Source organism: Choloepus didactylus, chromosome 2 (assembly GCF_015220235.1).
Source record: "Choloepus didactylus isolate mChoDid1 chromosome 2, mChoDid1.pri, whole genome shotgun sequence".
NCBI lineage: Eukaryota > Metazoa > Chordata > Mammalia > Pilosa > Megalonychidae > Choloepus > Choloepus didactylus.
Genome location: NC_051308.1, coordinates 32,903,557 through 32,929,734, shown reverse-complemented (window position 1 = coordinate 32,929,734; position 26,178 = coordinate 32,903,557). Strand labels below are relative to the sequence as shown.

The 26,178-nt window shown below is 51.4% G+C and overlaps 1 protein-coding gene across 8 annotated transcripts in view; it reads left to right on the top strand.

Annotated features, from left to right (window-relative positions):
- The window catches only part of PSEN2 (presenilin 2), a 27,775-nt gene extending 1,597 nt beyond the window's left edge, over positions 1–26,178 (top strand). For 2 of the 8 annotated variants that reach the window (XM_037822720.1, XM_037822733.1), the window contains exons 2-12: positions 5,033–5,069; positions 9,508–9,667; positions 11,324–11,538; positions 13,067–13,208; positions 15,152–15,219; positions 15,897–16,117; positions 18,233–18,331; positions 20,299–20,382; positions 20,887–20,988; positions 23,635–23,753; positions 25,430–26,178. In XM_037822720.1, coding sequence (XP_037678648.1) covers positions 9,527–9,667; positions 11,324–11,538; positions 13,067–13,208; positions 15,152–15,219; positions 15,897–16,117; positions 18,233–18,331; positions 20,299–20,382; positions 20,887–20,988; positions 23,635–23,753; positions 25,430–25,585 — 1,347 coding nt within the window. In that variant the 5' untranslated portion in view covers positions 5,033–5,069; positions 9,508–9,526 and the 3' untranslated portion in view covers positions 25,586–26,178. Of the gene's footprint in view, positions 1–27; positions 413–5,032; positions 5,070–5,235; positions 5,313–8,094; positions 8,215–9,507; positions 9,668–11,323; positions 11,539–13,066; positions 13,209–15,151; positions 15,220–15,896; positions 16,118–18,232; positions 18,332–20,298; positions 20,383–20,886; positions 20,989–23,634; positions 23,754–25,429 lie in introns of those variants that run through there. The other 6 variants (XM_037822740.1, XM_037822741.1, XR_005214760.1 and 3 more) reach the window with 5 other exon arrangements.

The window sequence follows — 26,178 nt, the reverse complement described above, 5'->3', positions numbered from 1 at the left end:
TTTACAGATGGAGAACCTGAGAGGTATCCTATGCAGAACAGTTACAGAGCCAGCTTAACTCAAAATTGACAGCCTGGGCTCCCAAGCCTCTCCCAGGCCTAACTTGATCAGGATAGACCCCTGCTTCCAGAACGGATGCCCCTGATGCCTTCTTAGTCCATTCTGTAGACACCTGAGCCTCTAAGGCCTTCAGCCAAGAACTTCAGTAGTAATTAAAGGCTCTGGATAAGCTGCTTCAGGTGTGTGAGACTCAGGCTCCCCTTCCGTGCGAATGTGGCTTTGTGGGAGTGGGGAGGAGGAGATAGTGTCAGCAGCTGTGTTTCCTGGGCCCAGCTGGCGAAGCAACCAGGGGTCGTGGCTCCAGCGCATCAGCCACCCATCACATGTGCAGGTCATCCAGATCCTGCCTGGGGTTAGTGAAGGGGCGTTTAAGGCAGGAGGGGGAAGTGGGGGTATTGGGAGAATGTTGGTTCAGAGTTGGGGGGAAAGCATACGGTGGTGTTGAAGTGCCTGTGGCGGAGGACTAGAGTCTGGCATTTTCATGAGTGGGAGGTAAGCACCCTGTTTCTGTCTGGCGGGGAAGGGCCATGGCCAGAGATTGCTGCTCAGGTGTGCCTGGATTGTCAGATTGCCGTGTCTAACAGCACCCCTCCTGTCAGTTCCTCTATTGCTGCTCTCGGTTCCCGTTGCACAGAGAGGTCACCTACCTTGGCCTCTCTTTATTGATGATGATAATGACAAATACCTTATTTTATGAGTTTTTCATATACAATAAAGAGCTGTTTGGTACAGTAGTTGTCACAGTTATCTTGGGAGCTTCAATAACACTGAAGTGGTTTTTGTTATTACCCTGTTACAGAATAGGAAATGGGTTCCGAGAATTAGCAAATTTGTCCAGCTGTATGGCACCTGGTGGTGAGCTTGAGGGCTTAGTCCTTTCACTTCTTTAGAAATGAAAGAGACTCCCACTTTCACCCCCTACCCACATCCCTGCACTACTGCCTGGTAAATTTCTGTGGGGTATCCGTTGGCTAATACCTGAGAAGCCCCCCTGTCTTTTAAGCAACCAAAACATAGGTAACCTGTGTTTCTATTGAAAACATCTCTTGCTGTTTTTCAGCTTTTGGTTTGCCTTATGGACATTGTTTAGTTGGGGATTGACAAGCCAACAAATGTTTCTGCAAGAATTCCCACCTGTTCCTTGGACTACAGCAGCTGAGTAGGGGCTGGGGGAAGGGTGGTCAGGGCTCAGAGATGGGCAGGGAGCAGTCAGGAGCTCTGGAGAGGCTGCCTGGATGTGTTCTCTCCTCAAGCTGGCTGGATCTGACACAGGCTCTCTGTGGCGCAGCCGCCATGTTCATGGCTGGAGAAAAGAGTAATTTCAAGTAAGTCCTCAGGAAAAACCAAATGTTACTGCAGCAGATCATTACTTTTTAACTTCTTCATTGACTGGAAGAGTGTAGTGTTCATTCATCTTTGCTAATATATAGTTTTTAGGAATGGGAAGAAAATTTAAAAGGGTGCTCACTTTTCTGCTGTACCTTAACCATGTTCATTCTAGAAAATTTAAGAAATATTTTAAAAAGTCATCCATGAGCTCTCAGTCCAGAGATAACCACTTTTTAACATGCTGTATGCATTTCCTTCCAGCATTTTACTTAATGCCTGTACTTACATTCATCTGTTAGAACATAAGAGGTAGGAAACTGTAGATGAAGTTTTATATCCTGTTTTTTATTTATGTTAATGTTATGTCTTCAGCATTTTCTTGTCATTGAATATACCTCAAAAACTGGATTTGATGGCTGTATAATTATTTATCTTGCCACTCCCACTGCTGGGCGTTTTCCTACCCTCCCTTTTGAATTGACCCAGAGAAGCAGTGCCCTGTCTCCTGCCCCTGGGCCCATGCATGGGCACTTCCCCTGTGGTCCACACCTGTGCTCCAGCCACCCCTCAAGGCCCCTCTCTCTTGTTGTGCCCCCCCCCACCCCCCCACCGTGGGGTCCTCAGTGCTAGTAGCTGAGGGAGGCAGAGCAGGCCTAGGGCTGGAGTTCTGGGATGGGGTGTGGGGCAGGAGAGAGACTTCCTTGAGACTGGGACACAGATGGAAGCAAGATCTTTCTCTGGGCCTGGATGGGGCTGAACACAGGGAGCTTGTATGTCTGGTTGTTTAGGAGATCCGTAACTTTCCAAGAGGGGCATCGGCAGGCTTCCACCATCACCTCTCGCTGTGTACCCTCCTCTGTTTCTTCTGCATCACAACTGCTGTTTATCAAACATGTATGAAGTGCCAGATGCTTTACACATCATCTCCAGTTTCTACAATAATGGAAAGTATGTCTATTCCTCTTTTTTGCAAAAGATGAATAAATTGTACAGAGCTACTTAGCAAAGGAATATGTGTTTCATAGCTAGGCGAGTCTAGCCCTGCGGACCTCCAGAGCCTCCGCTTTTGACCACTGGCTTGTTGCTTCTCATTTCCAAAAAAAAAAAATAATAATAGTAATAAATTGGTGTGTCAGGTACATGGCCCATGTGATGGGCTTCAAAGTTTGCTGCCACCACTAATGGAAATGAGAGAAGTCTGCCTGGGCCCGGGAAAGGCCAGGAGGGAGTTAATCTAGAGCCATCTGTGTCCCCTGGGGCACGTGACCTGGGGGGCACAGCAGCCAGCAGGCCTCCCTTTGGGACTTTGCCCCAGCTCTGGCTGAGACTGCCTCCTGTATTGGGGAGAGCTGCCCAGCAAGTGTTTTCTGTCCTGATATGGTACCCAGCACAGTTGGTGAGGCTGAGGTGGGTGGATGGAGGGGTGGATGAAGGCCAGCCAGGGCCAGACACATGGTCAGATGCCCAGGGCTAGGGGACCGAGGCAGGCAGGGAATTCTAAGGGTGTCTTCTGACCTTAGGTAGATGCAAACCCTTCCTTAGTATGAGGGAAGACTGTGGAATCTTCCCAGGGATTGTGGGAGTATTATAAGGTGAGGCCATAGAAGGTGACTTGTCTAAATCCAAGGCTTCTCTCTTTGAGAGCCAGGGAACACTGTTCTTTTCGGCCTGCTGCAAAACATTAACTAGGTGCCCTGGATCTAAAACCTCTCTGCAGCCCCAAGTGTTTGTAGTAAGTGCAGCAGTTCCAGTTTGCTTTTGGAGCAGTGATTTCTATCTTTTTCCATGAGCCACTAGTGTTTAGTGTTTTTAAATCTGTTTCCTACCTCAGGTCCATTGGCCTTAAATTTTAAGGTCAATCCTTTACCTTTCTCTGAAATGAAACAAAGGTTGAGGAAACTGGGTCACCAGGTTTCCATAACAGTTGCAGGAACTGCTGACACAGGCACAGTTTGGGAAATTTCTCTGGGTCAGAGTCTCTTGGTTTGGCTAATTCAGCATTTTGATCCCTTTTAGCTGATTAATGGGAATGGGCGGTGGCTTCTTCAGATGTTTGATTTTGCATCCTAATCTGGAGGCAGTTTTTCGGCCAGAGTGCTTAGTTCAGAGGAGGGTTTCCAGAACATAGTATCGTACACTAGACGCTCCCCCCACCCCGCTGCCCACCAGCACCTCTGCATTTTCCCGCTGCTCCCTCGGAGACAGTGGGGAGCAGGAGGTGGGAGATGAGGGGAGCTGGCTGCTGTGCCCTTGACAGGGTTTTGCATCAGTGGCGGGGGAATTAGCCCGCCGCACACCCACGGGCCCCATGAGTCAGCCTCCCGACTCCAGCGGGAGTTCTTTGCGTCACTGGCCCTCTGATGTGGACAGATCCATGGCGAAGGTTGAAGGTTGTTTATCTGTTTGGGTGGTGACTTTCCCCTCCAAGGGTTTCAAAGCACCATCAGGCTTAAATACCAACTTAAATGCCTGGCAAAGCAAGACTCTTAGGAATTCAAGAGGGAAGCACAAGGAGCACAGCCCGGCTGCTCTGTGTGCCTCTAGGAGCTGGGTGAACTGGAGGAGCCAGGGAGAAAGTGCAAGCCGTCCTGAAGGTCGTCCCCCAGTCCAGTGAAAGGGGACTTGGGAGGAGGCAGGAGTGGAAGAAAATCTGCCTAAAAGTTGACGCTCTTTATTTCCCTTTTAAAAACTAAAAACTTAAAAAAAAAAAAACCAAACAACTGCTGCAATGTAATTCATGCCTATTGTAGAAACTTTGAGAAACACAGAAAAATATAAAGAAGAGTAATAATCACCCACAGTCCCACCATCCAAAGATAACCACCTTCAGTGTTTTGTAATATGTCTTGCCAGTCTTCATACACACACATTTTATAAAAACATTCAGGTTATATAGTATATGTGAAGTTTTATATTTTATTAAATTTAACTTTTTTTTTTCTTTTTTTTGAGGGAAGATTTTCAGAGGTTGTATAGTAGTCCCCATCAGATGGGTATACTGTGGTGTAGAGTGTTGGGGAAATGTAATTGAAATCAAAATCTCTCAACCCAGAAAACCTTTCCACAAAGGCAGACGAAAAAGAAAAACAACTTCATCTTTGAATAGGCATTAAATAAGAATGTGAAGCATCACAGGCAGTCCCCAAAGAGATTGCAAAAGCAGCTCACCCTTTGAATGTGGTTTGCAATCCCTGATACAGCCATTACATACACATTCTCAAGCTATTTCAGAGGTAGATTTACAATTCAGGGCCTGGGAGTCCCCCCCCTCGAAGTTTGCTAATCTCTTCCCAAAAACTGGATGGTAGGGAGGTATCTTTCTTGATGATGTTACAAAGAAATAAAAACCTCGTGTGGTGAAATTTGCAAAAGGCTTATGTAACCTTTTATGTCTTAAATTTATATACAAAGAAAAAGTGAACTTATGATGGCAGGTTTTCTGAAATAAAAGCAGAGAGAGATGGGAGTGAGGTGGAACTCTCTTTCCTTCTGTTCAACAGGGAGAATTCAACCCTTTATTATTTTAAATTTGTGTTTACCCTTCAAGAGTAAGACATTTCAGTCATTTTTACTTTTTTTAAAAAACAATTATAAATAACTGTAATGAACATGTTTTTATGTAAATCTTTTATTATTTTCTTAGGATAAATTCCAAGAAGTTACATTTCAGGATCAAAAAGGTATGACTGTTTTTAAGCTTTTGAGTTTTATTGCCTACTGGCCCTTCAGAAAGGTCAGTCCAGTTTGTACCTGAAGTGCTTGAGCCCGGGTTTTTCCACACTCTCCCCGACCGTGGGCCTGGTTTGGGGACTTTTGCAGCCTGAGAATGCTCTTCTCCCCCTGCAGCTTTCCTAGTCTGAACGGACCGTTCATTCTTTCACTCTGGCGTTCAGCAGTCAGTAAGTGCTAAGCAGAGCTGGAAGGTGAGTGAGGCTGCTGCCCCCCAAAATTGAGGGCCGGGAGGTGGGCCCTGACCCGAAACTTAGCTGTTTGGCTATTTGCAATGCCTGCTGTGGGCAGCCCCAGGCTGGCTGCTGGTGGACAGGTCAGGGTCAGGCCTGAGCATCACCAGGGACCGTCTCAAAATATGGATCCCTGGACATTCAGGCAGGAACGGAGCTTGGGAATCTGCGTTTTTAATGAGCAGTCTAGCATAGAGTCTAAGCCGGGATCAAGGGTGATCTTGAAAAACTCACTTCTAAAAATTTATTTTTAATTGTAGTAAAATATATGTAACATAAAAATCATTTTAACCATTTTAAGTGGACAATTCTTTGACATTAAGTATATTGACAGTACTGTATAACTTTCACTACTATTTCCAGACTGTTTTCATCATCCTAAACCAAAATCTCATACTCATTTAGCAGTAACTCCCCACCCCACCCCACCACCTCTTGTAACCAGGCTTCTGCTTTTTTGTCTCTATGATTTGTTTGTTCCAAATATTTCATACAAGAGAAGTCATACAATATTTGTTCCTTTTCACTTTTTACACCTCCATCTCTTCATCTGTAAAATGGGGGAGGATAGAAGTGCCTCACCCCTAGATCACTGAGGATTTAGGGATCCATGCAAGCCTGGGCTTGCTTCAGCAGCTGACACTGCAAGGACTCAGGGGGGGTGTCAGTTGGCTTGGGCCACGCTGAGAAACTGTGATGTTGGGGATCCAGTCTGTCCTAGCTGCTGGGGGCCCTGCGTGGACAGCCTGTGCAGAGCTCAGCCCTGATTTCTCTTCAATTAGGCCCCGTTGTTCCCTGCTTCTTTAGAGGACTGATTGCCTTGGGCCTTCTCCTCCCCCAGTGCATCCTTCCCAGAGGTCGGGGAGACTTTAGGAGGGAACAGTCTGGCTGGCTGCTGGAAAAATGGAAATTTGAAGGACTTAATCCTCCTTGGTCTTGAGGCCCTGGCCTTCCAGTACCTTCTCTCCATGTAGCTCCCTTTCTCCTCTAAAGAAGCATCTTCGCCGCCTGTTTGTCCGTTTCCCCTTTGCTTTGCACTTTGGGAGTCTAGGAGAAGAGGCAGCCTTTTAGGCCGCCTGCTGGTGGGGTTCGGAGGGTGGGCTCACCCTCTGCCCTGGGGATGTTTTAGAAGGGGGCTCCTTTACCTACTGCTCCAGTCACTGCACCGGTAAATGACAGGCACACCAGAGGGGTGAGGGGAACTGGGGCAGACTACAGCTAAATTATTTGGTCACACCCAACACAAAACACAATGACAGGCTAAAAATCAAAGTATTAGAAGAGCCACCTGTAGTTTCAGGTCTCAGCTAAGGCCGTTGCTCCAGATGGAAGGTTATTATTTAGCTTGAGAAGATGCAACCAGCTGTTTGTTTTGGGTGCCCCTTGTGAGAGGAGGCTAATGAGAACTTCCAGGTCCTAACAGGTTTACTTAGGGTTTATGCACTGTCAATCGAGAAATAACAAATTAAACTGCAAGGCAACAAAGGCATTTATTTGGGGTCTTAGAATTGCAATTCGGGGAGCACAGATTCAGGTAGCAACTCAAGTGTCCCGTCTTAACACTTCTATGCAAGGGTTTTTAAAGAAAAAAAAAAGATGACATATGTTGCTTGTGGTTGATGGATATGTGGGGCACTCCAGTTGTCCTTCAGGTTAGACATTTATTGAGTTCTTTATCTTGTGATTTGTTTGTGGTGTCCAGATGTCCTTAGGATTTTGAGGAACATTGTTGCTTGGGGCATTGCATCCCTTGGCAGTTTGTGAGATCTGGCTAAGATTTGCATGAGAGCAACCTCCAGCATGACCTTCCTACTCTTTTAAGTCTCTTAACCTTAGTAACTATTTTGTTTTATTTATTTTTATGCTAGAGACATCGAGTCTCACAGATTAAAACATTAAACTCCATTAAATAGCATGTCTCTTCACCATAGGTGAAGGAATTAAAGCTAAGAACTTCCCAAGGAAGGGTTCACCCTGTGTTGGGGCTGTGAAGCTGTGTCCCCCCCAAATTGGACTCTGTCACGTAGACCGTGCTGACTCCCATGGGCTGGCTACCGAGTAGCAGATCCTCCTTCTGTGGTCCTGGGCTGAGCCTAGTCTTGGGGGGACCCCAAGTGAAGAGACCAGACCAACACCCACCTAGAGAGTGCTTCTCAGCGGCATGCCCCTCCTCTGGCTGCCCATGGCTGAAATACACTCTTACTCTTCGGTCAGGCACCCAGGCCCCTCCTAGGATGGTCCCAGCCTTCCTTCCTGTCCACCCTTCCCACTTCTGCTTTCTAGACACCCCCACTTCAACCAAATCATTGCTGGGTAATTTCCGAATAGGCCATGTTCTGTTCCCTACCCCATGCATTTATATAAGCATTTACCTCTTTCTGGAATGACCCACCTCCTTCAATCTCTGCCTTGCAAAATATTCTTAGTCTTGAGGCCTATTTTAATTTCTACTCTGTAAGACATCTAATGCCAGCAACTAGATGGACTGTCCCCCTCCTTTTGCCTCCAGTAATACATTGTCCTTCTCATCCACCTCCCAGCGGTCGTCTTTCTCTGCTCTGTGCTAATAACACTCTACTTGTCTGTCCTAAATGTGAAGGTTCTTGAGGGAGCCTTTTGTAGCAGGCCTGAGTCAACGAGGTGGACAGAGGCACGCTCTGTGGTGTGCCTGTATGTGAGGGATGAGCTAAGAATCCACTTGAGAATAATCCCAGCCACAGCCAGGGTTGATGTCTTCAAACAGAGTGGCAGCCCCGGACCCTTTGGGGAAGAAGGAAACTGGCTGATTTTGTGGAAGGAACCTGCCTGCTTCGTTTGAAATTCACATAAAATCTGGAGATTGCTTGGAGGGACCTTTCAGCAGGTAGTGGATCTTGTGGTCTTTCCCTAGAGACATGAAGCTCAGCCCCATGGGTCTCAAGGAGGTTAGTGATGGGAGAGCTGGCCCTGTTGATAGCTCTGCCCTCGTCCAGGATCTTGGGAGGGGTGGTCATTTTCCCCAGGGGTTGCCTGCAGCTCTTCCCAGCCCTGCGCCTTCTCTGAGTGTGGATTTTGGGATGCACCAGGTTCCGGGTGGTGCTGCTACTGTTTGTGAACCCCATTCAGGACAGCACGGTGGTCTTGGGGGGACAGGCCTCCCCTCCTCTGTAGTCCATTCAGTGTGGGCTTCTCCTGGGTCCTGCTCTTAGCTGGACTTGTCCCACCTCACGCTCCTGCTTGCCCTGCATGGTCTCACTGGCCTCCGTGGCTTTAGCCACTGCTTCTCAACTCAGGACTCTCCACCCCAGACCTTTGTACTCAGATGTCTCCCTTTTTTAACCCATAAATCTTCAGCAAGTTCCTGAGTCGGATTCACAGTCTTTTTCTTGTTCGTGCTTGGCCGTCATCCTAGATTCTGTCCTTTATTTGATCCCCCATGCAGATCTGTCCACTCTACCTCCTAATCCTTTCTGGAATCTGCCCTCTCACTTCCATCCACCCGGCTACCCCCTTTGTTCAGGACATATTCATTCCTACTTCGACTGTGCAGAAGTCTCTGAGGTGGTCACCTTCTCTTCTTTTTACTCCCCTTTTCAGTCAGACTGATGCTTCTGAATACCTATCTGATCTTACTGTTCACCATTCTCCTTGGGATGAAGTACAGCCTCCTTAGCACGGCACAGGAGACCCTCCGCATCTCCGTCGCCCGCCCAGCCCCATCTGACCATGTGAGGCCCTGGCTGGAGTGTCCTGCGTGCCCCTGCCCTTCCCTCCCACCGGAAAAATGTCTCCATCCCCTGTCATCTTCTCTAGAAATACTCCTCATCTCTGAGACTTAGTCCCTTCTTTGTGCTTCTGTATCTCTTGGTGAACACCTGGAATATAGTTTGTCACACTGGATATGTTTTGCTTTGTTTTTTCTAAGGACAAGGGTGTTTCTTATTCACGTTTGTATCCCCAGAGCCCAGCACAGTTTCTGGTACACAGTGGTGCACTGAGTGTTCAGACTTTTCTAGTTGGGCAGCTCCGGCCTCGGGGGCTGCTCTCCAGGACTCTCCTTTCCTGGTGGTCCCAGGACTTGTGTCCAGGTCTGCGAGCCTCCCCAGCCTCCTCTCTGCCCTCCGCTGCCTTTTGCCTTGGAGGGAAGTAGCACGAGGCCCTGTGCTCCTCTCTCCAGGTGCTCCCGAGGCGGGGCCATGCTCACGTTCATGGCCTCTGACAGCGAGGAGGAAGCCTGCAACGAGCGGACGTCCCTGATGTCAGCCGAGAGCCCCACCCCACGTGCCTGCCAGGAGGGCAGGCAGGGCCCGGAGGACGCCGAGAACACTGCGCCGTGGGTAGGTTCCTGTGCCATTGGGATGCAAACCAGGGAGGGGGAACATGCAGGTGAGAAGTGGCCAACAGGGCGGGGAGCCGGCCAGGAAGGATCAGGGAGTTCCACCGAACATCCTTGAGGGCTCTACAGTGGACTCACCATGGTCACAGCCTACACTGACTCTGGGCTGGGTTAAATATGCTCTCCACTCCAGTCCCTGCCCCTTCTACCTACCTTTCTGGGTGCAGGTTGCACAGAGTACCACAAGAGTGAGTTCGGGTGCTGGATCAGGGAGCACAGAAGCTAGACAATTGTGGGTGGAAAGCTGCTGGTTGGTAGCCAGACCTGGTAACCAAAAGACAAGTATACCTAATTCATGTTTGATTTTTGAGCTGGAGGTGGGTGGGCTCCGCTGTGATCTGGTCTCTGCAGCCCCCAGCGTAGGAGCTTATAACATTGTGAGTTGCTTAGCCCTCCCCCCTCCCTCCCCCATCAAGGCAGAAGAACATCTGAATTTTCCTGAACTCCGTTCTCTGTTTTGTTGATTATAGCATTTAAAAACCTTTCCGTATGGCATTTGTTGTCTCCTGGCCAACCTTAATTCCCTTGCTGAAATATGAGTTCATGGCTTTATCTGTTCTCCATGGAAGCAGTAACCCTTTTTCCCCTATGCATGGAGTGAAATCTCACCAGCTCAAGGCCACTGCTAAGTCACTCCTTAGCTTTGTCTTGCTAGCATCTTCATCTTTTATTGCCTGGAATTTTTGTGCAGTTTTCTTTGTTGCAGATCCTATTCATTAACCGTTTTCCTTTCTCAGCTAAATATTTGGATCGGAATTGTCTCTGCAAAGAACTGTTGCTGAAGCGACATTTTTAATTTTTGTTTTATTTTGCCTTTTCTTTGGCTGTAAGTCTAATTAACAAGACAGCTCATGACCCTGAATTACCACAATTCCAAACCAGAAATTCTCACAGATCATCCGTGCTGGGCCTGGCAGACTTCCCACCTGTTAGCTGCTCTTCTGTACTCTTCTGTACTCTCCTCCCTTCCCATAGCCCTCGTCCTCCCAGATGCTTATAGCCATTTAACCTCTCTAGCTCAGAGCTGCCAAATTTGCATGCTTGATTTTGTGGAGGAAAACATTTAAGGTAATCTCTTCCTCTGCAAATTTCCTGTGTTCTCATTCATAGTCAAGATTCCCCATGCATACTGACTATTCTAGTTTGTGATTTATCAACCAAAAATGTTCAAGCTCTGTTTTCCTCCTGTCATGTGGCCTGTCTCCGGAATCAGTATGGCCACGTGAATAGAATTGAATCGTATCTGAGGAGTTTGGGCTTAGGAAGGGGAACGATCTTTTGATGTTTTCCAAATTCATCAGTCTTTCCCATCCCGGGGCCTGCAGACTGCCTCCTCTGAGGGTGCTGCAGCACCCCCTGCCTGCCCGGGCTTGTGGTTAGCACCAGTTCCAAGTCTCCTCTACTGCTGTCCTCATAAACCTGTAAACTGTCCTAGAAATCCCTGCATTCCCATGCCTAAACTAGAGCTCAGCGACTGGTTCTGGCCTCTGGAAAGCAACATTTAAACCTCTCATTTTGGGTTTCACAAATCTGTGCACCCGATGGGTAGGCCACCCGGGGGGGCATTCCATGTCCTTCATAATGTGGTTTCCCACAGAGAAGCCAGGACAGCGAGGAGGACTACGAGGAGGACCCTGACCGCTACGTTTGCAGTGGGGTGCCCGGGCGGCCGCCAGGCCTGGAGGAGGAGCTGACCCTCAAATATGGGGCGAAGCATGTGATCATGCTGTTTGTGCCGGTCACGCTGTGCATGATTGTGGTGGTGGCCACCATCAAGTCCGTGCGCTTCTACACGGAGAAGAACGGACAGCTGTGAGTCGGGGGGGCAGGGCTGTGTGCGGCCTGCACTGACCACCTGCCTGGGCGGTGAAGGGCAGGAGCGAAGAGCTGCCGAGTTTACGCCTTGGTCCTCTGCCTCTGAGCCGTGTGACCCACTTGGGCACATTCCTTAACCTCTCTCTGCCTCAGTTTCCTTGTCTGTATAATGGGTTTAATAATGAAGTTACTGGGAGAATTGTGTCAATACGTGTAAAGGCACGGTCTCTGCCACCGAGTGCTCAGACATCTTGGCTTTTATTACAGAGGGCACAAGTATGGACACATTCCTATCACTGCTGTTACTTTCTTAAAGAAAGGAGTAGAAAGAGAAGACTCTGCCCCCAGGAAGCTTATAGTCTGTTGGGGATGCAGAACAGCACAGGTGAAAAGCTTTAAGAGAACTTAGCCAGTGGTTTGCTTCTGGCAGTCCACGCTGGAAAGAGCAAGGCATCAATAAATTGCTTCCTATTCTGGTTTCTTGGGTTTATCAGCAGCAAGTGTAGCTACTGGGCTCCTTTGGCTGGGAGTGGGGGAGGCTGCAGGGGTGAAAGGGTCGTAGACCGGGTGGGGCCTATGGAGAAGGTTTGGGTGGGGTCGCTGCTGGGTCTGGGGACCAGAGCTGAGAAGTAGAATGGGCGAAGATGTTTTTTTATTTTCAAAGATGACTTGTTTATAAAACAAATTGTTGCTCTGTTTATTGTCTTTGCTCACCTAATTATCCAGTAGAGACACTGCACAGAAATTACATTCTTTAGTGTAAAGTATCATCATCCAGCCTTGTCAACATTATATTTGTTTGGTATAGGGCCATGGAGAAAAGTATATGCCTAGGAAGGTGTATCAGATGTTAGGGGTTTAGGAAAAGAGTTTTGTTTTGGTAAAAATATATATATAACATAAAATCTGCCATGTCAACCATTTTTAAGTATACAATTCCACGGCATTAATTACATTCATAATGTTGTGCAACCACCACCATTTATTGCCCAAATTTTTCATCACCCCAAACAGAAACTACCCATTAAAACAATAACTCCCCATTCACCCCTCTTCCCTAATTGCTAATCTGCCTGAGGTGAGGTGAATTTGCCTGTTGTAAGTATTTCATGCCAGTGGAATCATATAATATTTGTCCTTCCAAGTCTGGCTGCTTTCATTTAGCATCATGCTTTCAAGGTTCATCCATGTTGTAGGGTAGATCAGAACTTCACTCCTTTTTATGGCTGACTAGTATTCTGTTCTAGGAAAGGCCATATTTTGTTTATCCATTATCTGTGGATGGTCCAGGGAAGGGGAGGGCAGTGGGCAAGGGGGGAGCTTAGTGAGGCCCCCGAGGCCGTTTCTCCATGGAGCTCAGCCAGCAGCAGGGGCCAGGGTGCCGGGAGAGGGGTTGGAAGACTGGGGGCGCCCGTGACGGTGGTGGGCAGCGCCGTGCCAGCACAGGGGATACAGGCCCCGTGAGGTGGGTGCTGGCGCCGTCGGCTGTTCCCGGCTACCACCAGCCCTTTCCCCTTCCCCTCAGCATCTACACGCCGTTCACCGAGGACACGCCCTCGGTGGGCCAGCGCCTCCTCAACTCCGTGCTCAACACCCTCATCATGATCAGCGTCATCGTGGTCATGACCATCTTCCTGGTCGTGCTCTACAAGTACCGCTGCTACAAGGTGAGGACTGAGGACCGGGCCCCTCCCCGCCCGCCTGTGTCCTCTCCTAAGGGCCTCCCAGCCAGCTACACAGCAACTTTTTTTTTTTTTTTAATTTAAATTTTCAGAGTTCCTTTTTTCTGCAAAATAGGCATGAATTTTGGGCTTCTTTCCCACCCCACCCCTGTGCTCCACCATGGATTACCCAATACTATTGTTTTTTAAACATACACACAATCCCACTTAACTGAGTTGTTTTTGCAGTGTCACTTCTCATATTTAGAAGTGAAGTTTATTTTGCTTCTCCTTCACAAGAAGCAAGAAGTTCTATTTTAGGCTTTCTTCACCTTGATACTTCCCCTCCAGATTTAATTTTATTCTTCATCTCCCTTTTGGACGGAGAGGTACAGATTTTGTGCTGAGGACTCCCAGCCCTGGGAGGGTTTGGGTTGGACCCACCTGTAGCTGCAGGACAGCCCAGAGAGTAGTGGAGCTGAGTCCCACCTGGCCCACAGCATCTGCATTTTCTGTCCCCAAAGATGCCACAAGCTTTAGATGTTGGTTTCTAGGCTTTTCTCCCAAGGAAGGCTTTGAAATGCTTAAGTCTGAGAAGAAGTAAGCTAGACATTAGCATTACTTCATTTAAAACTATTCAGAATGCAGGCACAGCACAAAGCTTTTTATTCAGGAACCATCATATATTGAGCAGGTAGATAGAAATCAGGAGCACTGGGTGTGGAAAGAGGAGAGAGTCGCAGTACACAGATGGAGCGAGCCCCACAAAGCAGGAGGCTGGGCGGTGAGTAGGGGCAGGAACTGTCCTAAGCAGAAGCTCGTGGATAAATGGCAAGTAGCCACGTAAATGAAGCAGGGTGTTTAGGCTTGGGGGTGGGGGTGGGGGGCGGGGAGAGGGTGGTGGGAAGCAAGGTAGAAGGATGTTGCTTGGGGCCGAGGATACAGCATGCACGAACACAAGTTGGGAGTAGCCTGGGGTGGGTGGAAACCCGGTGCTGTGCAGCCAGCCGTTCGCTGAGTTACCGAGCCTGCCTCTGGGCCTGGTCCCTCTCTGGATGCTGGGGACGCACCAGCAGGCCGGGCGGGCTCGCCTTCTGTCCCTTGGAGGTTCTGTGACGTTCAGACAGGCAAGGGGTGATGATGGCCCAGCAGGTGGGGTGGTTGGGATGAAGAGGGTCCGCACGTTCCAGAGGTGGCCCTTTCTCCTTGTGTCTGGGCTCACAGCATGGCCTTGGCTGCCACTTCCATGCCGAGTAAGCCAGGTCCCCGGCTGACGTCCCAGTGGACTGAGTGGTCAGTAGCCCTGTACTCGGGTGAGGCTGGGAGAGGTGACGTCCCGTGTCCTCGTCCTTCCCTTGCTTGGGGAAGGGGAACATGTCTTTCTGAGGACCTGTTTGTAGGTGCTCATGTGGGACGGGGGTCCCTGCGTTGTCTCTCAAGCCTGTCCTGCCACCCTGTGTAAATCAGCATCCTCAAGGCTTCCCTTTCACTTTATCCCGCCTGGTTTTTTCCTTCATAGCACTTACCACTACCTGCTAACACATTATATATTTATACATTAATTGCCCATCTCCCCTCACACTGGAATGCAGTACATGTGGGCAGAGACTCTGCTGGTTTTATCCCCAGAGCCTAGAGCAGGGGCCTGGCATGCAGCAGGCAACCAGAAGGTTCTTTCTCAGCTAGTGAGTGGACGGGTGGGGAGAGCAACTGGTCTAGGTGTCAGTAGACCTAAATTTTAGTCTCGTCACCTTCATGCACTTGCTGGGTGTCCTTGAGGTATTTCTTTGCCTTTCCCTCCTCTCCTCTGTAGAACAGCTGCCTTAGTCATAACATAACACAACTAGGAAAAGATTTTCAGCCTTGGGCATCAGTACCAGGAACCCCAGGCCTTCTGACTTGGTGGCTCAGGATGCCTCGTGATCTTCCCTTCTGCTTCTTTCGTTTAGTTTATCCATGGCTGGTTGATCATGTCCTCGCTGATGTTGCTATTCCTTTTCACGTATATCTACCTCGGGTGAGTGGTGGCTGCTGACCCCGGCGGCCCCGGTGCCTACGAGGGGCCTGGGCGGGGAAGGGCCATGCGGTGCCCCAGACCTCCCTGGCATCAGCCGCCCAAGAGTCCAGGCCCCCAGCTCCTCTTCCTCGGGTCTGGGGACACCGGGGTGGAGTGGGGGCTCCGTGTAGTTGGTTCCTTATGTCAAACAACAAACAAAGCCACCATGGAGGAGGCTCTCTGTTCACCCAAGGGGAGGAGGAACCCCTCAAAATTTACATCCTAATCTTTGGACAGTTCAGTGGCATTGAGTACATTTACTTCATAGTTCATGCAAAAAATTATTCCTTCTGTTGCTTCTTGATATGGGATGTCAGCCTGATCCAGGGCCCCAGAGAGACTGGAGGCAGGAGAAAAAATGCTTTCCTAAGGACCTTTTCCACTTGCAGAGGGCCTTCCAGGTCATCTGGCACCCGTCTGTGTAAACCCTCCCAAGTGTGAATCATCAGTTTACTCCCCACCTTGTTCGAGAAAACACTTCAAGAGGTTAGTTATAGGACCACTGGAGATGGAGGAAGGGGCTATTAGTAAATAAGGCCAGAGGTTGGAGAGGCCCAGGTTGGGGCTCAGCTGTGTGAGGGTCTCACGTCTCGTCGCTCCCCCCACCCCCCACAATGGGCTCCGTTTTGGTCCTGCAGGGAAGTGCTCAAAACCTACAACGTGGCCATGGACTACCCCACCCTCTTGCTGACGGTCTGGAACTTCGGGGCGGTGGGCATGGTGTGCATCCACTGGAAGGGCCCGCTCGTGCTGCAGCAGGCCTACCTCATCATGATCAGCGCGCTCATGGCCCTGGTGTTCATCAAGTACCTCCCGGAGTGGTCTGCCTGGGTCATCCTGGGTGCCATCTCCGTGTATGGTAGGCAGGCCCCACTGGGGGCGGGGGGCACAGTGGGGCTGTTGGCTGCCGAGTCTTCTCACTGCTGCACTCGTGGCCGGGCTGGGAAGGTAACCTCCCTGCCTGAGGCTGCCTCAGTGGTCTCCGTTCTGAGAGGGTCCCCTTCGGAAAACATCTGAGCCCCACAGACTGGCAGCATTCTAGAGGGAAAGCCCAGTAGTCTTGTGAACTCCTTATTTTCCGTTACTGTTGGCATGACTCATGATGGCAATCACTATTGAGCACTAGCCCTGCGCCAGGCACTGCTAAGCCTTTACATACTCCAGGTGCTTCGCTCCTCAAAAACCCTACGTGCATTTGGCAGAGTGCTTTCGGATAATAAGCACCCAAAATGTTTGCTATTTGATTAATATTAGCATGATTACCAGAGCCTTTGCTCCCATTTTAGAGACAAAGAATTCAAGGCTTAGAGAAATAGATTTCAAATCCAGATCTTGCCTGACTTCCAAGCCCATCACTGGGTCTCTGAGGCACACAGCTTTTCCTGGTTTGCAGTTACTCTTTTTAGACCCTGCTCTGGGCACCAGCCAGTGCAGACCCTGGATTGTACTGGAAACTGGCAGGTTTGGGATATTAGCCCAATGCAAGGCACTTTCTGAGAGCCTCACTCTGTGGCCCCATCACTCCCTGTCTCTGAGTGCTGGCTCATCTCTCTGGGAGCTGTTTGGGAAGAAATGTCTTTAAAAAAAAAACAAAACAAACCTGCGATTAAAAAACCACTTTAATATGCTGCAAATGTTTTGCCACATTTAAACATTGATATAACAGTGCTTTTAATGATGGCCTGATATTCTTTACCATATGTCAGAAATACACAATCAAATGACCACTGTTCGTTCCTACTCAAACACGCAGATCTGCCCTGGACCCCTGCTGTGTGCCGGCCCCTGTGCGGACCTTGAGCTTGACTGCGGTATCTTAGTATCATAAAGGCAATATTGTTACAGATGATGGGCTGCTGAAGATCCGTGGGCTCGGTGTCCGTGTGAATGTGCAATTAGTGCCTTGGGAAAGATTCCCACAAGTGGGATTTCTGGATTGAAGAGGCAGTACGCTTTAAGGCGAACCTGCTCTCTAATTAGGTTTTACCAGTTTACATGCACACCAGCTTCCTGTGTTTCGCTTTCCAATAGCATCCATTACTTTCTCTCCCTCCTCTGCAGTCTGGATTTTGTCCCCATTACTCCACTGAAATTGTTCTCTGAAGAGGCCACCAGATATCACCCAAAATGCCAGTTTCAGTGATTCATTTCTGGTCTGGTCTTTATTGACCTGTTTGTGGCATTTAATACCTCAGACTGCCCATCCCTTCCAGTCTTACCAGCCTCATTTTATATCTAGAAAACCAAGGCCCAGGGAGGCACCAAGCCTGTTAGAAGAGGCTCGAGACCCGGGCCCCTGACTCCCTGCATGGGGCGCTCGCTCTTGCGCTCTCTCCCTCTCTCTCTCTCTCTGTCTCACGTTCACATGACACAGAATTTCCCATTCTAGCCATTTTTAAGTGCACCCTTCCGTGGTATTAATCAGTGCCCCGTGTTGTGATACCATCACCTCCATCCATTACCAAGACTTTCCCGTCACCCCAAACAGAGTCTGTACCTACTAAGCATGTTAACTCCCCACCCCCACCCCCACCCCAGCCCCTAGTAACCTCTAATCTGCTTTCTGTTTCTGTGACCTTGCTTATTCTAGATACCTCTTTTAAGTCGAATTATACAATATCTGTTCTTTTGTGTCTGGCTTATTTCACTCAACACAATGTCTTCAGGGTTCATCCATGTTGTACCACATATCAGAACTTCATTCCCTTTTTATAGCCAAGTAATATTCATTGTACGTATTTACCACATTGTGTTTATTCGTGCATTGATGGACACTTGGGTTGCTTCCATCTTTTGGCAATTGTGGATAATGTCGCTATGAACATCAGTGTGAAAATATCTGTTTGAGTCCCTGCTTACAGTTCTTTTGGGTATATACCTAGAGGTGCCATGGCCAGGCCATATGGTAATTCTGCTTAGCTTTTTGAGGAATGTACATGTCTTTAACACAGCAAGGACTTCTTTGTTTTCCCAGATCTCGTGGCTGTGCTGTGCCCCAAAGGGCCACTAAGAATGCTGGTGGAGACGGCCCAGGAGAGAAACGAGCCCATCTTTCCTGCCCTGATCTACTCCTGTGAGTGACTTGGTGCATTTGCTCGGCAGCCTGTGTGGGACGAGGGACTGCCCGTGGCTTTCAAGGTTGACCAAAGACAGGATCCTTTCCCTGACCGCAGGGGTGGAGCTGGCTTGGTGACCCCGCGGGGGTTTCCGCCTTCCAGAGACCAGGCAGTCCCTCTCTTGCTGTCCCACAGGAAGAAGCTTGGAAAGGTGGAGCAGGCAGGGGCCGCCCGAGGGGCTGTGTCCCGCGTGCAGTGCCGTCCGTCCTGCAGTGGTGCAGACCCTGTGCCTTGGGGCCCTGCGCCCTCCCCTCCGCCTCCCCCTCCTGGGCTCCTGGGGAGGTTCTTTGGAGAGGAACTCTTGAGGGCAGAGCCCGGGGGAGCGGGTGCTCCTCCTTTTCACTGGGCTCTCTCGGCAGTGGGGGGACTGACGGACGTTAATCGTCTCCGAAGGGAAGGCATCCAGAATCACCCCTGGTTTGGGGTCAGAGTTCAGGGATTTGGATTTATATGTTTGTCACGTCCCCACTTCACAGCAAGTGTTGCCGAGGCGCTAGGGACACTGTCTGCCCTCACAGAACCTGCAGCCCTGTGGTTTCCTTACCCACCCCGATGGTTGAGATGGTGGAGCTTGTTTAAATAGAGAGCCCTGAATTTCTGGGGAAATAGCTTGTGAAGTGGCTGCAGAGTGCTAGATAATTCAAATAAAGAATGAAGCTGCATTACCAGTCTTGCCTCACGGTGTGAAAGCACATGGTGGGGACTTTCTGAGGCTGGGATGAGATCGTGTGCGTCCCTGGTCCCTTCATTCAGCATCCGTCTGACACCCACTGGCTCTGAGGCTCTGGGGCTCACTCCGGAGCTCACATCCTACCCTGGAAACAGACAGGAACCAAATAGACGGGAGTCAGGAGGTAGTAAGTGCTGTGTGGAGAATTCAAGTAGGGTGAGGACCTGGGGACTTCAGGTTAGGGAGGGACTTGGTGGTGTGCACGGGGTAGCCAGGGAAGCCCTCAATTAGACAGTGACCTTTGACCTGAGACCTGGCCCGGGGAAGGGAGAGAACTGAGGGAACAGCATTGCAGGCAGAAGGAACAGCAGCAGGTGCGCAGGCCCTGAGGCAGCATCTGCCGGGCATGTTCGGGGAGCAGTGAGGTCAGCATGGCCGGAGCAGAGAGGGAGGTGAGGCTGGAGGAGTGAGGAGGGTCCAGGTCGTGCTCGGCCAGAGCACAGACTTCTGCTCTTGCTCCCGGGTGGGATGGGAAGCCATGGGGAGATGGGAGCCGACCCGACTTGACGTTTCAGGATGGTCACACAGGTGGCTAAGCAAAGACAGAAACGCACGGGGACAAGAGTGGAAGCAGGACAGCCTAGTGGAGACTATTACAATAACCCAGGAGAGAGAGGGCAGGTGTTTGGACCAGGGGGCAGCAGTACAGATGGCGAGAAGGGGTTGGATGTGGAGATACTTGGGGGCAGAATTGACAAGATTTGCTGATGACTAGGGGGTGGGTTGTGAGAAAAAGAGGAGTCAAGGATGATGTCAGTGTCGTTGATCTGAGCTACTGAAAGGATGGGGTTGGTGTTTCCTGAGGGAGAAGCCAGGGGGCAGGGGGCAGGTTGGGTAGCACCATCGCTGTGTGTTTTGGGGTGTATTCAATTTGAGATGCTCAGTGGACTTTCAAGTGGAGAGTCAGAGATAAGGGATGGTAAGTTCAGGAGCGAATTCTGGACCAGAGATCAGAGCATTATTTCACAAAACTGTGCGCCTCTGTTGTTATTTGAGGAGGGCAAAACAAAGAAAGGAGAGGGAGTTGTCCGCCCACACCTGGCCAGTGAGTCCGGACCCCTCTCCTGGGGCCCCCAGGTGAACAGAGGGTCCTGTTCACGCTTCCTGGGGACAGAGCTGGCCCCCTGCCTTCGAGGCCCCAGGGCTGCCACAGCTGGTATTTCCTGAGACAGGGCCCTTTTCTCCTTTCTGCAGCCGCCATGGTGTGGACAGTGGGCATGGCCAAGCTGGACCCGTCCTCTCAGGGAGCCCTCCAGCTCCCCTACGACCCAGAGATGGGTGAGTGTGCAGGGTGCCTGTGAGTATCCTGGCAGCCTCTGTCTACTGGGAGGCGGCTCCTTGCCTGCTCCCAGCTCTGCAGAGGCTGAGGCGGGGTGTGTGCTCCTCCATCCTACACCCAGCTCCGCCTGGCCTCTCTGAGTGGCGCAAGTAGGGGGGCGGAAGGGGGTGTGCCATCCTCAAGCCAACCCTCCTGCACGCACACACACACACACATCTTGGAGACGGAGGTTTGAACTGTGGATCCTCTGCCCTGGCTTCGTTTTGCTTCGTTTCCTTTCCTTGTTGAAAGGAATCGAGAGCCACTCTCTTTGCATTGAGGGCTGGACGTGGGTGGTGGTGGGTGAGGCTGGGGGAGCACCGGGGTCAGGGGGTGATGTTCAAGGGACCCCTTCCTGGAGCTCTGTTCCCCAGAGACCAGGGGACCCTCTGACTGTGCTTTTGTTTCCCTTCCTTGCCCCCTCCTCACGGTGGTGCTGGTTGTCTTCTCTTCCTGGACACCAGAGGAAGACTCCTATGACAGTTTTGGGGAGCCCTCGTACCCAGAAGTCTTTGAGCCCCCGCTGCCTGGCTATCCGGGGGAGGAGCTGGAGGAAGAGGAGGAAAGTAAGGTGCCCGTGTCCAGGTGGTCTGCTGTGGGGGGTGTGGGTGCTCCCCGGAATCTGTGGTGGGGAGGGGAAGCCCCTTTTCACATCAGGGACATCTTCACCACATCGAAGGGAGACCCGCCAAGGCAGAGTCCTGTAGACAGGCCACGGGGCCTCTGTGTCCAGGCTGGGCCGTTTGTTTAATGTGTTACCGTGTCCCAACCATGTGCCTGCACTGAGTAGGTGCTGAGGGACAGACTCCATCTAAAAGGGAAGCAGCTTCTGAGCTGAGCAAAGGTTGAGTCACGGCCGTGACTAGGGGAGGGGAAGTGTGAGAAGGCCCCCAGAGCTGCATGGTGAGGGCAGAGCCGAGGCTGGGGAGGCAGGCAGGGGCCTGGGGCCTTCTCCAGCAAGACAGATTCTGGTCTTTATCCCACAAGTGGTAGGAGCCACTGAAGGGTTTTCAGTTGTGTGGGAGGATGGGCACCGTCGGGAGGGCAGGTGGTGGCTGGTGGGAAGTTCATCGGGATGTGTTGGCTCGAGTAGCCTGCAGGATGCCCCTGTGCAGCTGTGGGGGAGATGAGGGGTGCGGGTGCTGAGCAGGTCACAGCAGGGACCCCAATGCCTCTGTCCTGGGGTCCACAGTGGCCTACGGGGCGGGGGCAGGGCGAGGGGCAGCGCTGGGTGGCGGCTTCCCCAGGCAGAGACCACTGTGGCCGGGAGACAGGGTGGCCTAATCCAGTGGAAGACAGGCCTGAAGACACGTCCAGAGAAGTTCTGCGATGACGTGGTTACTTTCCCAGGAGGATTCAAACACTGAGTCAGTCAGTACCTATTTGTGGGCCACCTTCCATGTGTGAGTGGGACAGGGGTGCTGCTGTATAAAACAGTCTTCCCGGGAGCAGCTGTGGGATTTCAGCCCAGGTGGGGCGTGGTTAGGTATAAAGCACGCTGATGATGGGGTGCAGGTTTGGGGAGGAAGGTCAACTGGAGGTGGGTCTCCAGAGATGAGCAGGTGGCACTCAGCCGATGGGGCGGTGGGGAAGTTACTTGCTGAGGCCGGGAGACCAGAGGACGGGAAGCCTCCGGGGCGCTCGGTGGCTGTTGGATGGCCAGGCAGAGGGAGCAGCTGGGGATAGTGAGGGTCAGACCCCCAAGGGCAGTGCACACAGGGAAGAGCTTGGGTTTTATCCCTGAGGTGATGGAGATATTCTTGAGCTTTAAGCAGGAAAATAGAACAGGCAGATCTGCACTCCAGACACATCCCTGGCTGCAGTGAGGAACAGCAGGGGCTAGGCCGCTGGAAGACGTGGCGGGCACAGTCACGGTCTGGGCAAGAGACATTGAGAGCCTGGAGGAGGCAGTGGGGCACAAGTGAGGAGGCGGCCTGGGGACCCCCAGCCGTGGGGTATGACAGGCCTGGGTAGTGCAGGTGGTGGGGGGCCTGTAGCGCATCCAGAGTTCTCAGCAAGTGCTGACAAAATGAGTGCTCCAAGGAGAGAGAAGAATGGGGGCTCCAAGGAGAGAACCCAGGGAAGGGTGCAGGGTCAGAGCGGAGTGCCGAGGACATGGCCTGTGGCATCATTTATGGCTGGACGAAGGGAAGGAGCTGGAGGAGGCCGTGGCACTGACAGGCTGGTGATGTGGGGGCTGCAGCGCCCACCGCATGGGCCCTGACTGGGCTGGGTGGACGGGGCTGTGGGACAGGAGCCTGGTGTCCCTGGGTGCTGGAAGGGACCAGGAGGTGAGCACGGGGACCTTTTGGGACTCCTGATTGAAAAAGAAGAGGGGAGGGGAGAGAGCAAGATAGCAGGAGTTAAGTTTGGTAGCAAGAGAGGGGCCAGGACAAGGAAAGCCATGTTTTTAAAACAGGCAAAACTTAAAACGTGTTTATTAGGTGCCAGGGATGGAGCCAGTTAACTGGGCAAAGCTGAAGTCAGAGGAGAAAAGGCAGTGTTGGTGGAGAGAGGTCTGGTGGAGGAAGGGACAGACGTGGCCCAGGGTGGCAGCAGGACGCTGCCTGGACCGGGAAGGGGGACACCTCGTTGTCGGCGCCCAGAGGGGAGGAGGGAGTGGTGGGCAGGTGGCCCTTGTCGTTGGAGTTTAGTATACAAACAGTGTTACTGTTTGTGAGGAGCAAAATAATCCCATAAACTAGAGGACAGGGCAATTGTGAAGTGAACTTGCAAGCATTTAAAGAATCTTTATCAGTAATGGACCTGCCAATTACAAATTATTTTTACCTATTTTTAAAGGGCAGGGTCTCCAGAGGATGTCTATCTAGGCATTATCCCTGTTCTTGAAAGGAGTAAAATTGAATATCCTAAAATTATTTATAATTCATACTTGGCACCAAGTTGTACAGCATCCTCCCAGCCCCAGGCAATACATCTTTATCTGTTCTCTTCTTTGCTCACCTAAGTGCCAAGCACTGGTTTTACCTGAGTATCAGAAATGCCAGCTTTTGACCATCCAGATTGTAAGGCGCCCAGACCCTGGGTTTCCCCCCGTTTCCCTGGCACTGCTGTTCGCATGCAGCCCGTCTCTCATCCTCGAGAGCTGGGCTGGGTGGGGGCTCGGACGCCCCTTCCCGGGGGCCCCCGTTCCCCGCTGGCTTCCTCCGGAGCCTCCTGGGAGACCAGCGACTCCGCCCTCTCCCCCGCAGGGGGCGTGAAGCTGGGCCTCGGGGACTTCATCTTCTACAGCGTGCTGGTGGGCAAGGCGGCGGCCACGGGCAGCGGGGATTGGAACACCACACTGGCCTGCTTCGTCGCCATCCTCATCGTGAGTGCGGTGGACACCCGGGCCATCCCCTGACCCCCACCCCTCCTGGCCATCCCTCGGGGCCTTCGTGGGGGCCCCAGGATCTCTTGGGAGTTCTCAGGTCTTCCCCCACCCCTGGAGCGAAAGCAAGTGGTTGGAGCAGCAGAGGTTGTCAGGACTCTCCAGATGAGACTGAGGCCTGCCGGGGGGTCATTGTCAGCAAGACCCTCCCCAGACGGCCCAGACAGCACGGGGGCACGAGTGACCGCAGGGCTCCGTGCCAGCCATTTGGCGGGACGGGGTGTGCTTGTCTCCCAGTACCTGTGGGTGGGTCTGGCTCCCTCAGGTTGATGCGAGAGGAACTAAATATTGGGCCCTGCCCCTGGGCACAAAGCTAAGAGGATGCGTATCTTAGTTTGACTCGGGGTCTGACCCTGTGCTGGTGCCCTCTCCTCTTCTCCATGTCACCTGGATGTCACTGGGTCCTGGGTTCCAGAGGTCTCCTGGGGATTGGACCCCAGCAGTGAAATTTGGAGGCCCCTAGAATCACTTACTGTGGCCAGGTGCACATAACAGGGTTATGTGGGTTAGAGGAAGTGGAGCCTCAGAGAGGCACATACTTGGTATTCTGCCCTATAGTGAAAGCCCTGGATGTGACGTGGAGGGCACATTAAGGTGGGTGTTTCCTTTTATTTGAAGATACTGCGTCTGCCCACAAGTGTGTGTCAGGGATGGGATAATGGACCTCCAGGCTCTGCCCTGCTGCCCTGCTGCTCCCCCAAGGCTAGGGCAGGCCCTCTGGTTCCCTCGGCCAGCGGGCAGGATGGGCAACTCTGCACCTGCCTCAGGGCGGGTGGGTTCCTTGTGTGAGCTGCTGACAGCCTCACTGGCCTTTCTGTCGATCCCAGCCAGCTCTCATATGAGCATATGATCCACGGGGAGGCGTCCTACCGTTCCTATGGCACGGTAGCGGGATGGAGGAGGGCGTGTGCTCTGGTGGGCAGAGCACTGGTCTAGGAGTCAGGGCCCTTCCTTCTGGCTCATCCACCAACTTGCAGGGTGGTGAGTGCGTGTTAGCTTCCTCGAGCTGCTGTAACAAAGTACCACAAACTGGGTGGCTTAACACAAAAGAAATTTATTGCCTCCCAGTTCTGGAGTTTGTAAGTCTGAAGTCAAGATGCCAGAAGGATCATCTGACCCCAAAACCTGTAGGGGAGAATCCTTCCATGCCTCTTCTAGCGTCTGCTGGTTGCCGGCCATCCTTGACCATCGTGGCTCATTGTGTCACTCCAGTCTCTGCCTCCATCCTCAGATGGCCCTCTTCTCTGGCTGTGTGCAGATTTCCTCTTACAGGAATGCCGGTCACATTGGGTTAGGGCCCTTCTTAGCCTCATCCTAGCTAATTACATTTTCAAAGACCCTACTTCCAAATCAGGTCACCTCCGTGGGCTCTGGGAATTAAGACTTGAACATATCTCTTGGTGGGGCACAAATCATCCCGTAATAGTGGGAGTGAACTTCTGTGCTCAGGTTCCCTACAGAGCTGTGGGGAGGCTCCAGGACGATAATTGGGTGCTCTGTGGAGTTTCCTGACAAGTCCTTACACAAGCTCCTGACCCAGGGACTTGGTCCTTGTTGAGTCCTTCCCTAACCGACCCCTCCGCCCTGGCATCCACACCCCCTTTTGTGTCGTGCAGGGTTTGTGTCTGACCCTCCTGCTGCTGGCCGTGTTCAAGAAGGCGCTGCCCGCCCTCCCCATCTCCATCACGTTCGGCCTCATCTTCTACTTCTCCACGGACAACCTGGTGCGGCCATTCATGGACACCTTGGCCGCCCACCAGCTCTACATCTGACGAGAAGTGCAAGTGCTGCGGGCTGGATGTTCAGGAGATTCTAACATGATGCAGTGGTATAGTCTTACACGCTAGTGCCATATATTTTTAAGACTTTTCTTTCCTTAAAAAAGAAAGAATAACAAAAAGTATTGTGTTTACTTCATGAAGATGAAGCAGAACCAGCTTTTTGGTGCTAGTTGTTTCGTCACCAGCCCTCGGCTCCTCCTTTATCAGCACTCGCTTCACAGAAGTGAGGAAACAGAAGCAGATCCAGATCATCGGAAAGGCCCACGCCGTGTGGGAGGGGACATGGAGAAGGATGCCGGTCCAGGCTCCGTGATCCGGAGTTCTCCGAGGGCCAGTGTAAATGAGGGACCAGGAGTACGTGCTCGGGAAACTGGACTAAGCACCCAGTCATGCTGATCGAGGAAGAAAAGCCAGTGTTTTCTGCAAGGAATATTCCCAGTGCTCTATCTATGATGTCATTGTTATTTTATTACCTGTAGAAATTCAGTCCTGTTCTTGTTACAGCATCATTGCTGCTGGGAAATGGCTTCATGTTAATATCAATAAATAGAAGAATACCACTGGAATGTTGGAGTTGGGTCTCT